The sequence below is a fragment of the Siniperca chuatsi genome, linkage group LG1 (assembly GCF_020085105.1).
Source record: "Siniperca chuatsi isolate FFG_IHB_CAS linkage group LG1, ASM2008510v1, whole genome shotgun sequence".
In the NCBI taxonomy this organism is placed as follows: domain Eukaryota; kingdom Metazoa; phylum Chordata; class Actinopteri; order Centrarchiformes; family Sinipercidae; genus Siniperca; species Siniperca chuatsi.
In genome coordinates, this window is record NC_058042.1 from 21,079,740 (window position 1) to 21,098,963 (window position 19,224).

Sequence of the window (19,224 nt, forward strand, 5' to 3'; positions counted from 1 at the left end):
CTGCGTCCCATCTTACCTCTCTGCCCCGCCCGCAGACACACATGACCCGGGTCACATGACGGTAAGACTTGATACTACCTCCTGGTTCAGACAGACTGGCTACACGGAGCGAGGCTAGCTGTTAGCTTCAACTGTCTACACGGCCGAGATGGTGAGTGTAAAAACAAGCACCAGCTGTTTGGACTACACTGAAATGAACTGGGGTATGAATTCATAAAAACCCAGCATTAACACGGACCCCCAGCTTCACTTGACAGTCGCTCTTTAACATTTAAACCTGACAGGGAAGCTAGCTGGGTTGGTCGAATTAGCACTTGTACGAGGCCGTCTCTCTTTCTCAATGATGTTTTTGGCTAGCCAACGGCCCAGCAGCTTTGGGTAATGGTGATAGTAACTAAAAGTGTTGTTTAATAACTGAAGTAATTTTAGCTTGTTTATGTTTTCGGTAACTGGAGCTGCAAGGGGACTAAGAGAAGTGTTAATGTTAGCTAGCATTGCTGGTTAGCGCGATGTAACGTGAATGTAAAGTTGTAACGTTACCGTATGACACATGCAAGTTGAATTACAGCAACAACGTAAGCTACGCATTTTTATGTTTAAAGGATATGCTAGGAAAAGCGTCGATCACATATGTATTCAATTAGTTGAGGACAAAGTTGCTTAAATTGTAAGTTGATACCCACTGACTTTGATGTACTGTTGCTGTGTTTACCATTTTGTTTGCTCCTGTGTAGATCACTGGGTTGATTTGGGGCTTTCTACTAGGAGTGTCCTATATTATATATGCATCCAATACAATGAATCAAAGCATCCCACTCGTGTCCAGAGTGATTGGTCTCTCCTGACATCTTGATGACTGGGCTGATTCTTCCAGATTTGCTGCTCCTGCATGCCGAAACATGTGTTTGTGCCAGCTCAGAGGGAAATAATGTGCAGCTGGTGATTGAGTTTGTGTGGAAATAACACATAGCACACCCATCAGTCCCATCGTGTGCACACACATATACACATGTAGAGATGTTAACTTAGCAGCTTTAGCAGTGTTTGTGATTATTGCATGAGATAGCTACATCCCATTGTCTGTCATCAGAGTCCATGCAGATGTGTGTTAATAATCTCTTAATATTCTCGGCTCAGTCTGTTGTGGTGCCTGTAAACTAGAAAGCAGCCTCAGTCCTGTCACAATTATCTATACTGTCAGGCTGAAAACTGTGACAGACATTGTTTTTCAGTCTCCTAGATCAAGATAGCCATATAGCATGTTGGTCATTGATTTGCCAGTCTTGTCTGTTTTTTTTTATTTGTTTAGTTTCGTTAAGTTGTCATTTGTTCTGGACCTCTTTTGACTTGTCACCTACAACATTTCCAGGTTGAAGATTATAAAAAAAGATTGAAAAAAATTAGCAGTTCATGCTCTTCAGGATTAATAAAGCAAAGAGCTTTTTCGTTTGTTTCTGTGCATATTACATTGTTTTCTATGATGCACTTTGTGTTTTCAGAGTTTCCTAGGAGGTTTGTTTGGGCCGGTATGTGAAATAGATGTACTGCTGAACGATGCAGAGAACAGAAAGATGGCAGAGTTGAAGACAGAAGATGGGAAAGTGGAGAAACACTACCTGTTCTACGATGGAGAGTCTGTGTCTGGCAAGGTAAACTTTACATTATTCATAAAGTGGGTTCATTAAGGGGCTCTTACACACATGAAGCATGATTTAAATTTGCTGTCATTTTATTTATTAGTTTATTACAGTACTCAGTCAGCAGATACTGGGCTTCTCAGCCATACCCCAGTCTATTTTGGGATCCTCTTTTTAACTGAGCCCACTGGGAAATTAAGTTTCTTTTTATGTGTGTGCAAGATTTGCTCTGACTTTGGGAGGAAGTGAAGCTTCTATGTTTAGGATCCACAAATGTATCAGCTGATATATCTGCTTTATTAAGTAATATTGCAGTTACCAAATATTACTTTCAATTGAGATATTTGCTTGATTGGCTGTTCGCCTTCTTCTGTCATCATCTGAAGAGCTTAACCTGTTTGGACCAGCACTTGTACCAACCAAAATGTATGTAAATGCAGTAGCAGCAGATATGTAATAACAATGGATAGCTGTTGTCAGGGATATTTGTTTGTGTTCTGTAAAGAGAGGATATTCTAGTTGTTCTGCCAAAGTCAAATATATTTGTAAATTGGTAATATTGTCAAACTATCACTGTGACAACATGCTTTTTGGTTCATATGATACATGATCTCATCAAATGTTTCCTCTCCAGGTGAATGTAAATGTGAAACAGGGAGGAAAGCGACTGGAGCATCAGGGCATCCGCATCGAGTTTGTTGGACAGATAGGTGAGCACGATTAAAATGGTGCATTTATCACTCTCTATTATCACTCTATTTTCCTGTCTTTTGCACAAAGTATAAAGTGTATAGAGACTTAATTGTTATATGATTATGATGAACTCTATTGTTGCTCGGATGTTAGTAGGATGGTGCTGATGGATATATTCTGTTTAACACTCAAAACTTCTAAGTTACCATATGCAACTAGCTCCATGAAATATTTGAAATGCTAAGTGAGTGCATGGGGCTTTATAGCTGGAAAACTACTTGTCAACAGTAGGCTGTTGATTTTCTCATGTGGCTAAAAGGTTTAACAGAGCATGTGGTCGTCATGTGCAGCCTACCATAGTGGAGCTAAACCCTCCTCCAACTGTATTTGCAGTAGGAGGAGGGTAACGAGAGCAGTGTGTTGAAAGAATACAATCCTTAAATAAAACCAATGTATTAAGCTTTTTGTATTGTGTTTTTAAACTATGTTGAATTATACACCATGCAGACCACTATAAATCCACTCTGCTGAATTTCAGAGCTGTTCTCTGATAAGAGCAACACCCATGAGTTTGTGGACTTGGTGAAAGAGTTGGCTCTACCTGGAGAACTCGCCCAGAACAGGAGCTACGACTTTGAGTTCATGCAGGTGGAGAAGCCCTATGAGTCCTATACTGGAGCCAATGTCAGACTGAGGTATATTTATTACACAGTTTAACATAAGGCAAACTGCAGGTTCTATTATTGTATTAATCTCATGGGGTGTATAAATACATGAGTTGTAGTCCCACTTGATGTTTTTGATGGGCGGGGGACGTCAGTATCTAGTATCCAGGTTCAATCTTATGGGTTCAAACAGTCTGCAGGGGAGCTTTTCTCTCGCTTATCTTGTGCTGTTACCTCACTGGAGGGGGACAGTAAGAGAAATTCCCTACAGGGATCAATAGATATATTGCTGTTATTGGGACTGGTATCAGTAGTGCTGAAATGATCCATTATTTGATTAGTGTATTTACATTAAATAAATTGAATAATTGATCAATCATTTTTGTTATTTATCAATTAAAAATATCAAACACAAATGTGACTATTTTAAGATTTTCTCTTTCGGTTTTTTGAGTGTTTGTCAGACAGCATGACAAATTTTAAAATGTGATGCTGACTTCTGAAAACTTTTTTTCGGTCATTTTATATCTTGTGATCGATCAGTTAATCAAAATTTAGTTTATTGGCGAATAATTAATAAGTAACTTTTAGTTGCAAATTTGATATAGTTGTCACAGATTGAATTACCTTTGGATGACAGCATGTGTTGCATTGTTTCAGGTCTGACTTGTAAAGCTTACATTGTCTGTGTTCTTCTTGCAGGTATTTCCTCCGGGTGACAATAGTTCGTCGTCTGTCTGACTTAGTGAAGGAATACGAGCTGATTGTCCACCAGTTAGCCACCTACCCAGACGTCAACAACTCGATCAAGATGGAGGTCGGCATTGAAGACTGTCTGCACATTGAGTTTGAATACAACAAATCCAAGTAAGTTCAATATCACTTTAACTTTTCTGTTGAAATCTTTATTGCTTCCTCAGCAAATCCAGATAAGACCTGCCCTTCAGTCAGTTTGAGCAGCTTCTCTTCATGTTTCTCTTTGTTAGATACCACCTTAAGGACGTGATTGTTGGGAAGATCTACTTCCTGTTGGTCAGGATCAAGATCCAACACATGGAGCTACAGCTCATCAAGAAGGAGATAACAGGCATAGGTAAGAATCCTAACACAGATCAAACACACAGATGGTGTGTAAGTGCAAATGGCCAGCAGCCTGACTCTGTGCTAACTTTGTAGTTGATCACCTTTTGAGGTTTCTCGAGCTGTAAAATGCTGCAGTTGGTTTACTCTTTTGTAAACTGATTAAGTCCCAATAAGAGCATAGAAACTTCTGTCCGCTCTGCTCCACTTTACCATATTCTATCCTACTCGCTTAATGTAATTGTTGTCCTCCTTTTCAGGTCCCAGTACTACCACAGAGACAGAGACTGTTGCAAAGTATGAGATCATGGATGGAGCTCCAGTTAAAGGAGAATCAATCCCCATCAGGCTGTTTTTGGCAGGTAAGTTCTCTTTTCTTCTCTTCTCCTCTCCTCTCTTGTTACAACTTAAGAATATGGTAGACAATGAACTGTTGGTAATATGCTGAGTGTTGATCCTCACCAGTTGACATAATGTAACCTTATATCAACAGGGTGTCAGTTTCCCTGTCAACTTCTCCCTCATTAAAACACTGAAACAGCGTATCACATCTTCTGTTTCTTTACAGGATATGACTTGACAGCCACCATGAGGGATGTCAACAAGAAGTTCTCTGTACGCTACTTTCTTAATCTGGTGCTGGTAGATGAAGAGGACAGAAGATACTTTAAACAACAGGTGACAACACTTTGAACATAGTATTCTACATCAGTGAGCTGATATCTGTAACTGTTTCTCCAGCACACTCAGACACACATGAAAAATGAATATTATCCACATTGTGTCTGTCTATATATACACAGATCTTGTATGGCTGTTTGACACAACCATACAAGCTTATTTTGTCGGAACCAAAACCGCCGTAATATATTGACACTGGTGATGAAAATTTTCAAACAATACTCAGCCCTACACACGGTTTTCTCTCATGGAATTTATACTGTAGTTTCCATTCAAGTTGTCGATTACAGCAAGAGAAGACTTTCTGCATGCATTAGATCACTGTAATAGATTGCTCTTGGAGACAGACAGCAGAAGGTGTTTGGCTGCATTGCATAATATTTACACATGTAGTACATTGTCTCCCTGGTTACTGTGTATATTTTATTATTTGTAACATTAATATCTGTGTCTTGGTGCTTTGCTACAAACTTGTGTGTCACACGTGCAGGCCTGCAGCAGCAGAATTACCATGCAGTTTCTAAGATAGTTTAGTTTCTGTCTATGTTTTAGTCTGTCATTTGGTATGGTAAATCATTAATGGTGTACTGTTGAGTTTTTGACCATCAGTAGCGCTATGGAGCAATGTTTTTATGAGTGGGTCCCTTTTTTTGCACGTGGACGCACATGCCCTAACACGATGGCAGCACGATTTACATCCTGTCGTTGGTTTCATGCTGACCAACAGTTGGTGGTGGCAACGAACCAAGAAACATAACAATGGCCAAGAAAGGCAGTGAAATAGACTATGCAGGATTTAAAATATTTGGCTCAGCAAATGTTTTATGAGGATGGAAATGCATTTAATGCATTTCTTAGATACAATGAGTTTTGGTGAGAATAAACGGCTGTAAACATTAACTTTTGTTTGTTTACAAGGAAATTCCACAGGGCACCTTCAACTACCGGTTAGCTCTGTAACTTAATGTATTTGCTGGTGATGTCTAATGTTGGAGGTTATCAGTTATTTAGGTTAACATTTTTTATTTAAACAAATTTAGTCAATCAGCAACTGTTTTATTGAAAATACATAAAATGTTAACAAAAGCTAGCCAGCAGCTAAGCTAGCGCTATTTAGCACCAACAGACACATGTATTAAAGTTATCCAGATGCGGGTGCTGTTTGGGTTGTTGTGCCAGAGTCTGTACAGAGTCCCAACAGACTTTCTTATGCTGGTTCAGCAGATCAAGAAAAACACAATTAGAAATATGGCAAGAAACACAGAAAAAAATACTGGAAAATCAAAAAAATCACTCATCAGAAAAAAAGCAACATGTATAATAGTAACCTACGTTGTGTGCGTAGCCTGTGTACATCACAAGACTAATGTAACGAATGCGACCTTTTCTTCTACAGATCTTTTGGCCGAGGAGAACCTAATTATTATTGAAAGAAGCTAGAAACAAATGTCTAAGTTACATACTGCTGTGGCGGGTGTGCCAACAATGAGTGAGTTTGTGATTGAGTTTTCATTTATTCATTCCTCTGCCCCTGTCTTCAGGAGATCGTTTTGTGGAGAAAAGCTCCGGAGAAGCTGAGAAAAAGAAACTTCCATCAGCGCTATGAGTCGCCTGAGCCCCGAACCCAGCCAGTTAATGCAGAACAGCCAGAGATGTGAGGGCGATGCTATGAACTGAAAATACACACAGACACACCCAACTCTTCACTGCTGAACAGCCAGGCTGAGGGCTACCCCACTATCTCCCTGGACTGAGAAATGTCTGTATACATGAATACACATAACATACCTTCAGACATCCCCCTCATCACTTCGCAGCTTCAGATGTGAGCTGTCCGACCACCATCAATCTCCCCCAGGACTGAAACACACTCGCATACAGACGCACAAGCATACAATCCAAGTGAATGGCTGAATGCTAAATGTCAAGGCAAGAGTGCAAATCAAACTGACCCAAGAAAGGAACAGTGAGGCAGCCTATTTGATCTTGGCGTCTCAGACTGAAAACACACACACACACACACACACACACACACACACACACACACAACTGAAGCCATACAGTCTCAGTTTGCTGAATGCAAAATAAAACAGAAGCAAAGATGGAAAAGAGGAGATGGCTACAAACGACCACCACACCATTTATCCCTTTCTTCTGCAACAGGAGCTTCTTTTGTTTGCATATTTGGACAGCGGTTATCCTGGACTTTCTCTGGCATCCTCACTCCCACACTCCCTACAAAATGACGCTCTCTAGAGTCTAGCTAGTGATTGAAAGTATTCAAGGCATGCAGGATCGGCCTGAACGAAGGACGTGAGAGTCTAAGCTATGAGTCAACACACGCTCTGTGTTTATTCACAATACCCGAGTTTAAGCTATGATGATGCCACTGTGCTTTTCGTTCACCACCCAGCTGTTGTGCAAAGTATGCAAAGTATGATTCAACAGTCCACAGACTGCTCTTTCCATGCAAATGTCAGCTTAATTGGGAAATTAAGAGTTTAGTGCAACAAATGTTCATCTTAACATACCTTTAATCCTATATTTCATCTTCTAATGTGGCTGTTTTGTATAAATGAAAACATATTCCACTCTTACATGTTTCCATTTCTAGTCCACATCTCATTTCATACATGCAAGAATATATTTTTTTTTTCAAGATGGACATTATCATTTCAATGTAATTTCATACAATAATTTAATTAAATAAAAAACTTTTAGAGCTGCAACCAATGATTATTTTCATTATCAATTAATCTGCAGATTCTCAATTAATTGATTAATCGTTTAGTCTGTAAAATGTCAGAAAAATCTGCTACATCTACATATGTGTTGTTTTGTCTGACCAGCAGTCTAAAACCCTAAAATATTCAATTTACAGTTACGTTATAGAGAGTAACGCAGCAAATGCTCATTTTGGAGAAGGTAGAACCAGAGAATGTTTGGAGTTTTTCCTTTAAAAAACGAATCGATCATCAATATAGTTGCCATTTAGTTTTCTACTTGATTGACTAATCAATTAATTGCAGCTCTAAAAGCATCATATAGTCAAGGTCTCTGCTTGTTAAAGATTCTTGAGCTCAATACAACATTTCAGTCTCTTGTTAAGATGAATATTTGATGCAGTTTTCACTGATGTCAGGTTACTACAGGATTGCCTCCAAATTTAAAGATTCACTCTGCTTTTCTATAGTCAAGATGTTTCTCTGGCACGAGGCATTGTTTGATCTTTAAAGTGCTGTTTATTTATGACTTCCAAAGTTATTTTAAGGTTTGGTTCACCCGAACTACAAAAAAAGGAAAAAAAAAAAAGATTCACAGCCCGATATGTGTACTAGCTAGATCAACGGGGAGTTAAATTTCAGTGCTTTGAGCACCACAAATTAAATTCCATTGACCTCCATTTTATTGGGGTGGAAGAACTTTCAGAGAAAGAAATCTCAAAACTTGGGCACATTCAATCTGTAAGGCTAAATAGAAAATATGTTTACTTTTAATTTGGGTGAACTGAACCTTTTAAGTTCCCGTATCAGGGCTGGTGGCAGTTGACTCTCACTGCAGTCGATGTAAGAAATAGATTTTCTTCAATTTCCAAAATTCAAAGCTTAAAAAATGGCTGAAAGTTGAGGAAGTTTTCTGGCTACTTAAACCTGAAAATACATGTTTTGTCTTCACCACAAGTAGCAGTTTCCATTTCCATTTTAAATGATTCGATAGAAAAATCAAGTGATGCTAGCCATGATCAGCAGACTGTAGGTTCACTGTTCTAGTCAGTTTCACTTTTTCTTTTGCATAGGGTGAGGCGTTTTTTGAGTCTGTTGGTTCGGTATAAGTAGATTACTAATGTTAATAAATGGCTCATGTCTGCTATTGTAAGCACTGGAAGGGATGCAGTATCAATACACTGTCAAATCCAACAATGTTCCACTGTGATGCTCAGACCGACAGGTTAGGTCCTGCTTTAAAGACACACATACACACACAGTTGGGTGATGTTACTGGTCTTGTGTGTAGGTTGAATTTGCTCTTAAGCTCTGATCTGTGGCCAGTTTTGCACTTTCCCCTCCGATGCTTACCTTTGTTTAAAAGGGGCATGGAAGTTGAAACTAAACATCACTCAAGGACAACTTCACCTCAGAGATCTCCTGCGTCTGTAATGGAAATGATACTGTCATTTATATGTCACCACTTGTTTTAATTGGACTTAATAAGTACAATATTGTGTTACTTTTTGGCTGTCATGTTACATGTTTCATTTCATTAATGCACATCTACAGTTCAGATTTATTTGTTCCTTCACACTAGTGTTGATCTTGCAGTCTGGTTTTCTTTTGTTTGAGAACAGTGTAATTTATTTACAAGTAACTATTTCTTTTGCTCTCCCTGTCAGACATAGTTTCTGTCTTTCTGAACACTACAGGTAGGGATTGTTTTGTGTACTTTAAATACCTTCAAAGGTAATGAAGAAACACTTAAATGCCAAAACTCTCTGCCCCTGTGTTATCTACTGCATGTTAATCTTTACACAATGTCTTATCATGCCATTGATGTGTGTGAGTGTATGATAATGTGTATATACACCAAACTCAAATATATAGCTAAAATGAATCGTGAATAAAGCAAATTTATACTGAATATCTTTTGAACAACACTCTTCTTCATTTCATTTCTTCAGGATGACCACCTACGGAAAGTGTATGAGAGGTTTCAGAGAGACTATAATTGCTTGACTCCCTCACTGTAAATATTTTAGCTATTTCTTCAAATACAGTTGAAGGAACTGTTGCACATAGTATTGTCACAACTCAAACTTTAGTTCTTTCTCAAGCCCTTTCCTACCTCTTCCTTTGCCTGCACAGGCGAAAGCACATTAATTAATCTTCATGGCCACTGTCGTTTTGGTGTCCATCCTGATACACTTAAATTCCTGTCATATAAAATAGAACTTACAGAAGATAAAACTTAAAAATATAACTGCACAGTTAAATTAATAAAATCTGAAAATGTCATTGACATTTCTGGTAGCTAGTCAGACATTTCTGTTGTGGTGAATTTGGGGTTATGATGTCAGTATTTCTATAATTCTGGCTGTGGGCCGGTCAATAAAAAAAGGAGAAAGCTAAATTTATAAATATATTACCTCTTTGTCTTGAGTCACAGTAGTGAGGAGGATATGCACTAAGACACTAATTTTCATCATGCTATTTTGAATGACCCAATTTACCTAACATAAAGAGGCCCACCCTGTACATTTTTGGAAATAAAAAATAGAAAGTATTTTCTGAAGAGATCACCTGAAGTGAATGCGTGGCATTGGAAACCTTCAAAGATCGTTTTTAGTCGGTTCTCAAGAAAGGCAATCTACAGAGAGACGCTGAATGCGGGAATTTTTTTTTTTTTTTTTTTTTAGATGGCGACACAATCATCACAAGTGTTGCATATACGATCTTTGGATTCAGCTTTAGAGGAGTCCTTTTGTTTGCCTGTTTATATTTTGCTCTCTTTGGTACACAATGTTCGAATCAAAATACATTTTAGGTCATATTAATTTATCTGACAAATACTCGCTCATTTAAGCAAGTAGCTATCATTAGGTTTTGAATACAATTCATGTTATGCTCAATATCAACACAGGCACATTTGTGGGAAGCTACAGAGTGACAGGTCCTGACCCACGTTGGGTTAGCAGGAAGATAATTGTGCTCTCTTTATTGTACATCCATGGCTGACCGTCCTCTGTTGAAGTTAGTGGTGTGTAATCCACATGTTTAGACCTGCTGATCAGCATGGAGCGACAGTAGCACCATTTTTGTACGTAGCCCACAGAAGGTGCTAACCCCCGGGATATAAATAAACTAATTACAGCGATGTCAGTAAACCAGTGTATGTACTTGTTTTCTCGGCTGCAACGCCACATTAGCACCCGGGCTGCCCGCATCACCGCTGGCAGCCGTCATGCGTCTTCTGGGTCTGGTTTGTTACATAAACAACAGGCTGGTTCTCTGGTTTGCAGCCGAAAGGTTTCATCTAACAGCTCTTCTCCAAAACCCCCGGACACCTCTCTGTTTGTCCCCGTCTCTGTGAAGACCGACTTCTCGGTAGATGGGAGTGTGGGAGCAGAGCTGACCCAACCGCTCGATAAAAGTGAGGAAATTCACCTGAGCTGGTCTCTGAGTTTAAGTGTAAATGACCTGTAAGTTTATGGAATTATGTGGCACTTCAGAAAACGAGGTGATAAAAAAAAAAAAAAAACTTATGCTGTTGCTTTCAGGTTTTTTTTTTTCGTGTGCCAAGGCTGAGGTGTCAGATGTTGAGTATTTTGAACGCAGTGTTTGTATCGTTTGCTCTCTAAATTATAGACATGGACGTTTTCTAATACCTGTTTGTCTCTGTGATTCAGGTGAACTGCTGAAAGTCCTGAACCGGTTTTATAAGAGGAAGGAGATGCAGAAGCTGGCAGCAGATCATGGCCTGGATGGTGAGAAATTAATTTACATAATTTCACAGTTGTATTTTAATGCTGTTAAATCTGTCCACCTTTTATGCAGTCACCAATAATAATTGCCTTTTAATTAATGTTCTGCATGATAGACTACAGGGTTTTAAACTGCTGTGTGTCATATATAGTGATAATCATGACAGGGACTTCGGACCGGCTCCTACTCCACCAATCGAAGTGTCCTTGAGCAAGACACTGAACCCCACATTGCTCCCCATGGTTAGGCCACCACCTTGTGTGGTAGCTTTCTGTCATTTGTGTGCGTGTGAATGGTTGAATTAGAGGAAAATTGTAAAGCGTTTTGGATAATAGCACTGTATAAATGCAGACAATTTACCAAATTATTTACCATAGAAATTTAATGTAAAGACCCTGTTCACATTCTAAAATCAAGAAATTCAAAACATCAATCAATAGTCAGTATATGCTCACAATTACACAGATACATGGGAAGAGAAAATTCAAAGTTATGAATACAAGACATACATTTAGTTTTTTTTCCCTTTTCTTTAAAATTAAATTAAAGCTCAAATGCGGTTGTGTCTCTACTGAGGTTATTTTATGAATCATCATCATGTCCGACTTGTAGTTGCTGTGAAATGAACATATGCCACCTCTTTGTCCTGATGAATGTTGTCAAACAAAGAACATTTATTCTTTTAACAGAATAAACTTTTGTAGTACAAACGAAGACTAATAAAATCAAAATCTTCACAATTAAACAGAAAGTGAACAGTTTCTATAAAACGTAACGGTCACACATTTGAGCCAACGAGCTCTTGGATCATCATACGCTGACGTTCTGCTGTCGGTGGAGAGCAGCTGTGGCAACTGGTCCTAATACAGTTTCTCGATTGCTAAGACACATTTCTTGAAAGCTGCTCTCCTTTTCTCTAAGCTGTGAACACAAAACACAATTTTCAAGTTACATTCACAAATCTCAGATTCTTCTTGCAAAACCAAACTTTCGCGTCAAAACAGTTCAATCTGTGCTCAAAACTGAACTATGTTGTCAAATCGTGCCCCGAGTCAATCAAAATTAAAAACACTACTGAACAGTCACTAAACACTACGTAGAAAAATAGAAAACACAATGCTCAGGACATGAAGCTGGAGAAATAAATGGTTATTGTTCACTGTAGGCTAAATGCACGTTGCAAAACAAAAAAACCCTGTGCATTTAGCACTTGTACAAAAAGACAAGACAGAAATCTTATGCGTTAGCCACTGGTGTACAGTAAGCCCATGTAAAAATAAAGTACAAAAATATACATGTAATACTAGGCCTACAAACAGTTAGACCAACCGTCCATTACAATACTACAGTATATTGGTACAGTGATGTACTGAAACATATTTACTTACAGTATACTGTGGTACAGTATATAGCATGTCATACAGCAATTGCTGTCAACACATACTGTGCTATAATGTAAAAAAAAGGTAATTACCTGTTCTCTTCTCTAAATCTTCAGATTATGGTGGACACAGTGAATCTACTGATGTTTGGTTGTACCCTTTGTCCAGCCTCATACCATGGACAAGAACATGGTCAATCACAGTAGCTCTGATTTCATCAGATATTACTGTTCTTAGTCTTCACTGACCACCTCGACCTCCTCTCACACAAACTCTTCCTTTCAGATTTCTATCCATTGTAGGGCCTCACAAACCAGTGCTCTCTGAACTGGCTTACTTTATATGTTCCCTCACATCATTAGCCACAAGTGTGATCAATTTTGAGTTGTTGTGTTCAAGTGGTGACATCTGTGCTTTAATTGTGTTTTGACTTTTGTCACCTGTGCTCACCATTATGCAGCACGGGTGCATCACAATGAAAATGTGTTGGCAAGTTGTGTCTAAACAGGTGAAAAGTGCTTATGGTTTTGCTAAAAGAGTGATTGATTCAATCAGTGGGTTCAGGCAACTGAGCATTTGGTTCAGACAATACGGTTTAGTGTTTTAGCAATTGAGAAAAACTGTAACTGCAGCTGCCTTCCTCTTGTGAAGTTATCGATGCCGATGTCAGAATGATGTTGCAGTCATTCAGGAGCAAGACGGACAGACAACCAGCATGCTTTGTATGATGAGCCTTATGTGACTTTTTTTGTTTGTGTGTGTATACAGCTCGTCTGTTCCACCAGGCCTTCATTAGCTTCAGGAAGTATGTCCTGGAAATGACATCACTCCCCGCCGATCTGCACATCATCCTAAGTGACATCTGCTATGGAGCGGGTTTGTCAGTTTTTAATTCAACTTCAAGATGGAGTTGTCAATAGATAATATTAAAGTTAAACTTGAATTAACTTTCTGTTGTACTCCAGGTCACATAGATGACATTTACCCGTACTTTATGCGTCATGCCAAGCAAATCTTTCCAATGCTGGACTGTATGGATGACCTAAGAAAGATCTCGGACCTCAGAGTCCCTGCTAACTGGTATGTGCTGTTTATACTTATGATACTGGAGTTAACAATCTGGTACCTGCAGAGGATTTCACCTTTTTCTTCTGCTATAATGGTTGTAGGTTTCAGTCACCCTCTGTATGTGATATTACCTTGTGGTTACAGTGTTTGTGTGTGTTCATCAGGTACCCTGAGGCTCGTGCCATCCAGAGGAAAGTGATTTTCCATGCTGGTCCCACTAACAGTGGTAAAACCTACCATGCCATCCAGCGCTACCTGGCTGCTAAGTCTGGAGTCTACTGTGGCCCCCTGAAACTACTGGCCCACGAGATCTTTGAGAAGAGCAACACTGCCGTATGTATCTGTCTTCTTCTGTCATCTGTTTTGTTTAAAGGGGAACTCTCACTGATTTTACACATCAGTCTGTTTACAGGTGTTGGGGAGTTCTACTGCATATGTGAAAAAAAGTTGTATAAAGCATTTTATGGCTCCAGAGGGAGCTGTGTGAAAAACTGATAAAAGTGACACACTTGAATCGCCGACCAAACTGTTGGTGGTCGAATTGCATTGTGGGTAATGTAGGTGCCGGGTTTTAACAATGAAGAAACGTGTGTGTAATTAAAAAAAAAGATGATATTTCTGGTTCTGCTGCATTGATTTTTATCCTTTTTTAAAAACTGTCCATCGTGAGTCCGACAGTGCAATTCTAAATCAGTGGAGTACTCTTTCTTAGTGTTTTAGTCTCTGGATTATTTATGTGGTAATGTCTTTGTCCTACTGTGTCTATTCTGTCCTTTCTATTTCCCGTCTCTGTGTGTATTTTTAAGATGTCATTTTTTATCTCTTCCTCACCATACTGTACTGCTGACCATTGTGTATTTGTGTGTGTGTGTGTGTGTGTGTGTGTGTGTGTGTATTCGCAGGGTGTGACATGTGACTTGGTTACTGGAGAGGAGAGGACCTTCATGGACTCGGAGGGTCGAGCAGCTGGTCATGTGGCCTGTACCATTGAGATGTGCAGTGTCACCACACCTTGTAAGTAAACATAACACACACAAACATTTGTGTTTAATAGCATGAATATAACAAGAAAACTCAACATTGCTGTGTTGGACATCGTATTGAATTGTATTTTATTAGATTGTATCAGCTAAATCAAAAATGTATTGCCTTTGTATGCAGCAAGTGTTTGAGTTGTGATTCAATTAAATTAAAATCAATCTACTTTGCTACTATCTATAAACTGATACAATAATATGTATTAACCAGTAGTTAATTTGTTTGTTTTTTATGTGATATTTCAAGTTCCAGAAATGTTATCTCACTAGCACAGTTCTGTCACATCTTGCATAAATGTTTGTCTTGCTATGAAGAGCCAATACAATCATAAAAATATAATCATCAGCCAATTTTTAGAACTTTTGAGCAAGCAAATCTCTTCCCTACTTTGATTGCTTCCTTGAACCAAAATGTTTCTCCTGTTAGATCATGTAGAAATTTAGGCACTGATGTAAATTTTGTTTGTTGATTGATTATGTATGTCTGTCTTTAGATGAGGTGGCTGTAATCGATGAAATTCAAATGATCAGAGATCCTTCCAGAGGCTGGGCCTGGACCAGAGCACTGCTGGGTTTGTAACACACACTCAAAAACACACAGTCAAACGCACACACAAGACCTCTTGCACTGTCTTGGACCTCATGTCTCTCCATCTCACCCTATGATTCATTTGGCCCAAGGCTAAGCTAACGAGCATCTTCTAAAACTTTCTTTTACCATTCAGTTAATAAAGCTCACTCGTAATGTTTGCCATTGCAATAGTAACATTCATGATAATCAAGCAATGATAATTAACTTTTTCTGTATTTCTTGTTTTGTTATGTTGTGACACACACACACAAACACATTTTTTAGGCAAAGTACATGGTCACCTCTAACAACCCTAATGTAACATTTATTTTGAATGATGACGTTTCCGACTTCGGCAGTTGACATTTTCTTTGTATTTGTGTAGGGCTCTGTGCAGAGGAGATCCATGTCTGCGGGGAACCTGCAGCCATAGACTTTATCAGAGAGCTGATGTACACCACCGGAGAGGAGGTGGAGGTGAGGCAGCAATATGTTGTAGCAGCAATAAGAGAGGAGTGTCACTGATGTTATTCAATGTTTTATAATCATTGTCTTTGGGTAACCTCTCTCTCTCTCTCTCTGTCCCTCCATTCCTTTCTCTCTGTTAAGGTCCGCACCTACCAGCGTTTAACTCCATTCACAGTCTTGGATTATGCTTTGGAGTCATTAGACAACTTGAGACCAGGAGACTGTATTGTCTGCTTCAGTAAAAATGACATCTACTCCATAAGCAGACAGATTGAGGCCAGAGGGCTTGAATGTGCTGTAATTTATGGGAGCTTACCTCCAGGTGAGTTTGTGATTGGTTTTTAGAAGGCTGAATAGATAAATGTATGTTTGTGTGTAAGGAAAAGACCCAATATGTCAACTTGGTCCTCAAGGTTAGCTGCAAAGGTAAAGATAAAAACTTTTTCTACACCTCTGTGAATTTGTGTTTCCATCCATGAGCCATCTGCATGTTTTATTAAAGTAAGAGGTGCTCATGTGTGAATTAATTCTTTGAAATCAACAAGATCCTAGTGGGCTTGGCTTCAGCTAAAACTCAACTTTTAGTCCAGAAACATTATAAAAATCAAAGAATAGTAACATTTCTGTTATTCATACTTATTTTACCAGCCAGTATTTTAGCTTTTTGTGTGACAGAAACATTTTGTAAATAAGCTCCAGACTGTGACAGAGACCAAGCTCGGTTGTTCTGTGATTTACAGGCACCAAGCTGTCACAGGCCAAGAAGTTCAATGACCCTGATGACCCCTGCAAGATACTGGTTGCCACAGATGCTATTGGAATGGGCCTTAACCTGTAAGTACCATCAAACACACTGTATTACTGTCAAGGTCCTATGAAAAATAATTTGAAAAGATTGTAGAAAGGCCATAACATGACCTCACTGAAATTTTATGTTTTCTCCAAAAGAAGTAATGAGTGTGTTGTCAGTGCCGTGTGAAATCAAGCCTTCACTCTGAATTCTATGGAGATGTTATATCAACCTCCATGCTGTATGGGGGCTTTAACAAGACTCTTAATTTTCAAGTTGTAGTTACAGTGGCAGTGTAATTTCTGTAGATTCCATCAACTCAGCTCACATCTATCCATTTGTCTGCCTTTCTTTCCCTCTCTCTCTCCAGGAGTATCAAACGTATCATCTTCAACAGTCTGGTAAAGCCTAATGTTAATGAGAAAGGGGAGAAACAGATGGAGACCATCAGCACATCACAAGCTCTGCAGATAGCTGGCCGTGCAGGAAGGTCACTCTCATTTTTACTTATATTATCCCCATTCACGAGGGTTAAAGGTGGGAGAGAAGATACAATATTAACAAGCCATTTTAGTTTCTGTCGGGTTAATGTTTTAAACCTGTCTCCTCTGTCACCTCTCCCAGGTTCTCCTCCAAGTTTAAAGAGGGAGAAGTGACCACCATGCACAGAGATGATCTGCCTGTTCTGAAGGAAATACTCAGCCACCCCGTAGAACCCATAGAGGTGATCATTTAAACTCAAACACACACTCTTAGGTGAACCCTTCAAAACCCAGCTTCACCGTGTATCCCATCATTACAATATGGCACAAAAATAGTGTTCCTGATGTTAATCTCTCCTCCTCTGTCTCAGACTGCAGGTCTCCATCCTACAGCAGAGCAGATAGAGATGTTTGCCTATCATCTACCTGATGCTACACTGTCAAACCTTGTTGTGAGTATAGCCATCTGTTAATTCATTCTCCAACATTTATTTAGTAAGGTCTGTAAACAGACTTTTATGTGTAAAACGTTGTCCGAAGATGGTTCTGTAGTCATCACGTTACCCAAGTATGAAACTTTGGTCATGTGATAACTTGACAACTGAACAATCTATCCGCTGGTGAAGCCAAGAGATGCTGCAAAAGCTACGGAAGAAATCTAGTAAGTCGACCTAAGATTTTTTTAGTCAAATTAATATTCCACTCTAGCACAGGCTAGGAGTCTTTTGTCCCCAGAACAGCCCAAAAGTCTTTGAGGTGTTTGTTAAAACAGAGCTGTTCAGATGTACGCGGGCAGTAAGAATGCTAATAGGTGCTGAGGAAATTAAATGTAAGCTAAATTCAGTCAAAAGAAATATACTCAAGTCCAGGTGAACGTTTTGCGCTCTTAAATCATCTAGTTTGGTTTATCACTTGCTCGTTGTAGCCTCATCTCGTTCTGACAAACTGTGTGACTCCTCTCTGTCTTTCTCGCAGGACATATTTGTCAGCCTCTCTCGGGTGGACGGTGTGTATTTTGTCTGCAACATTGACGACTTCAAGTTTCTGGCTGATATGATTCAACACATCCCACTCAACCTGAGGTCACGCTATGTCTTCTGTACTGCTCCCATCAACAAGAAACAACCTTTTGTATGCACCTCTTTCCTAAAGGTGAGTAGAAGTAAACATGGGAAGAAGGCATAAGATGAAAGGAGGTAAATGGAGGGAGATAAGGAAGGAAGGAATGTTGGGTTAATGAGGGGGAAGGTCAAAATGATTCATTAATAGTAACAGCAGTGATTGCAGCAGTTTATTGGGGTCAGGCAGGGTTGACGTGGTGAAAGACCAAACAAAACATTTGATCTGTAATCATCAATCAGACACACTCATTTTAAATTTCTTGGCATGTAGCAATTTAAGTCAGTTTGTAGAGATTTGTCTTTACTTGTTTGTTTGTCAGACAACAGAAACTGATTCAGTGTTGTCAAAAGATACAATATAAAGAAAGTCGAAGGAGGTGTTTATGCTTTTTATTGGCGCTGTACTTTTGCCCTCTCACTTATCATACTAACAAAACAAGATTAGCTCCAGAATCAAATTATTGTCCTCAACAAGTAACCTTTGAGATTCAGAGTCAAGTTGTAACTTCTAATGTTGGTGTTGATGTGTGCAAAGAAAACTCTTGCTTGTAGAGTGGTCAAGAAGTGTATGATGTAAATGTATAGCAAAATATTTCATTAGTTTAATACAGTTATAATAATTGGATTAATATTAATGGTAATACTCGACATATTTCCTTCCATTTGTTAAGGTTTGCATACTGTCCTGTAGTTGCAGCTTTGTTGCACTGATTTGAATCTTGATTCTCTTTCAGTTTGCCCGTCAGTTCAGTCGAGACGAACCCCTGACATTTGACTGGGTCTGTCGCCATGTCAGCTGGCCTCTGGCTGCACCCAAAAACATAAAAGACCTGGTTCACTTGGAAGCAGTTCATGATGTGTTAGATCTTTACCTCTGGTTAAGGTAACTTTTTATATTTCCTCCTCTTCTACCTGTTCTACCTCTTTATCCTAATGAGATTATTTTGGCCAGTTGTTTGATGTAGTCATCTATTTGTAACACTTTAACTGATGAAACAGGGCTCATAATCATCCCCATACTACTTTCTCCTAGCGCCTTTTAATAGTATAGCATTATATTCCTATATTCCTCT

The 19,224-nt window shown here is 39.0% G+C and overlaps 2 protein-coding genes and 1 long non-coding RNA gene across 5 annotated transcripts in view; 2 read left to right on the plus strand and 1 right to left on the minus strand.

Moving 5' to 3' along the window:
• vps26a (VPS26, retromer complex component A) lies at positions 1-9,391 on the plus strand. 2 transcript variants are annotated; one of them, XM_044195955.1, is made up of 10 exons: positions 67-151; positions 735-939; positions 1,500-1,649; positions 2,272-2,347; positions 2,869-3,025; positions 3,698-3,862; positions 3,982-4,088; positions 4,336-4,437; positions 4,644-4,753; positions 6,298-9,391. In XM_044195955.1, exons 2-10 carry the CDS (start codon positions 853-855, stop codon positions 6,412-6,414), a joined length of 1,071 nt encoding a protein of 356 aa, XP_044051890.1. In that variant the 5' UTR covers positions 67-151; positions 735-852; the 3' UTR covers positions 6,415-9,391. The 2 variants fall into 2 exon arrangements, with proteins under 2 accessions (XP_044051897.1, XP_044051890.1); XM_044195962.1 differs by lacking the exon at positions 735-939 and having other exon boundaries at positions 1-151.
• The window catches only part of LOC122876092, a 16,785-nt gene continuing 4,308 nt past the window's right edge, over positions 6,748-19,224 (minus strand). The window contains exon 2 of the long non-coding RNA XR_006378007.1: positions 6,748-6,805. This is a non-coding gene — a long non-coding RNA (uncharacterized LOC122876092). The remainder of the gene's footprint in view (positions 6,806-19,224) is intronic.
• supv3l1 (SUV3-like helicase) overlaps positions 10,416-19,224 on the plus strand; it is a 10,198-nt gene continuing 1,389 nt past the window's right edge. Inside the window, exons 1-15 of one of the 2 annotated variants that reach the window (XM_044195889.1) lie at positions 10,416-10,900; positions 11,157-11,234; positions 13,383-13,490; positions 13,580-13,694; positions 13,847-14,015; positions 14,585-14,696; positions 15,214-15,291; positions 15,676-15,767; positions 15,900-16,080; positions 16,499-16,592; positions 16,919-17,038; positions 17,173-17,272; positions 17,402-17,482; positions 18,006-18,182; positions 18,886-19,034. In XM_044195889.1, the coding sequence (XP_044051824.1) occupies positions 10,624-10,900; positions 11,157-11,234; positions 13,383-13,490; positions 13,580-13,694; positions 13,847-14,015; positions 14,585-14,696; positions 15,214-15,291; positions 15,676-15,767; positions 15,900-16,080; positions 16,499-16,592; positions 16,919-17,038; positions 17,173-17,272; positions 17,402-17,482; positions 18,006-18,182; positions 18,886-19,034 (1,931 nt within the window). In that variant the 5' untranslated portion in view covers positions 10,416-10,623. Of the gene's footprint in view, positions 10,901-10,927; positions 10,950-11,156; positions 11,235-13,382; positions 13,491-13,579; positions 13,695-13,846; positions 14,016-14,584; positions 14,697-15,213; positions 15,292-15,675; positions 15,768-15,899; positions 16,081-16,498; positions 16,593-16,918; positions 17,039-17,172; positions 17,273-17,401; positions 17,483-18,005; positions 18,183-18,885; positions 19,035-19,224 lie in introns of those variants that run through there. The other variant, XM_044195898.1, reaches the window with a different exon arrangement.

Excerpts from the sequence above, each read along its gene's own strand:
- vps26a (XM_044195955.1), top strand. The coding sequence starts at position 853 with ATGACTGGGCTGATTCTTCCAGATTTGCTGCTCCTGCATGCCGAAACA. Across the intron at positions 1,650-2,271 it reads GAGAGTCTGTGTCTGGCAAG|GTGAATGTAAATGTGAAACA; the intron begins GTAAACTTTACA and ends TTTCCTCTCCAG. Across the intron at positions 3,863-3,981 it reads TTTGAATACAACAAATCCAA|ATACCACCTTAAGGACGTGA; the intron begins GTAAGTTCAATA and ends TCTCTTTGTTAG.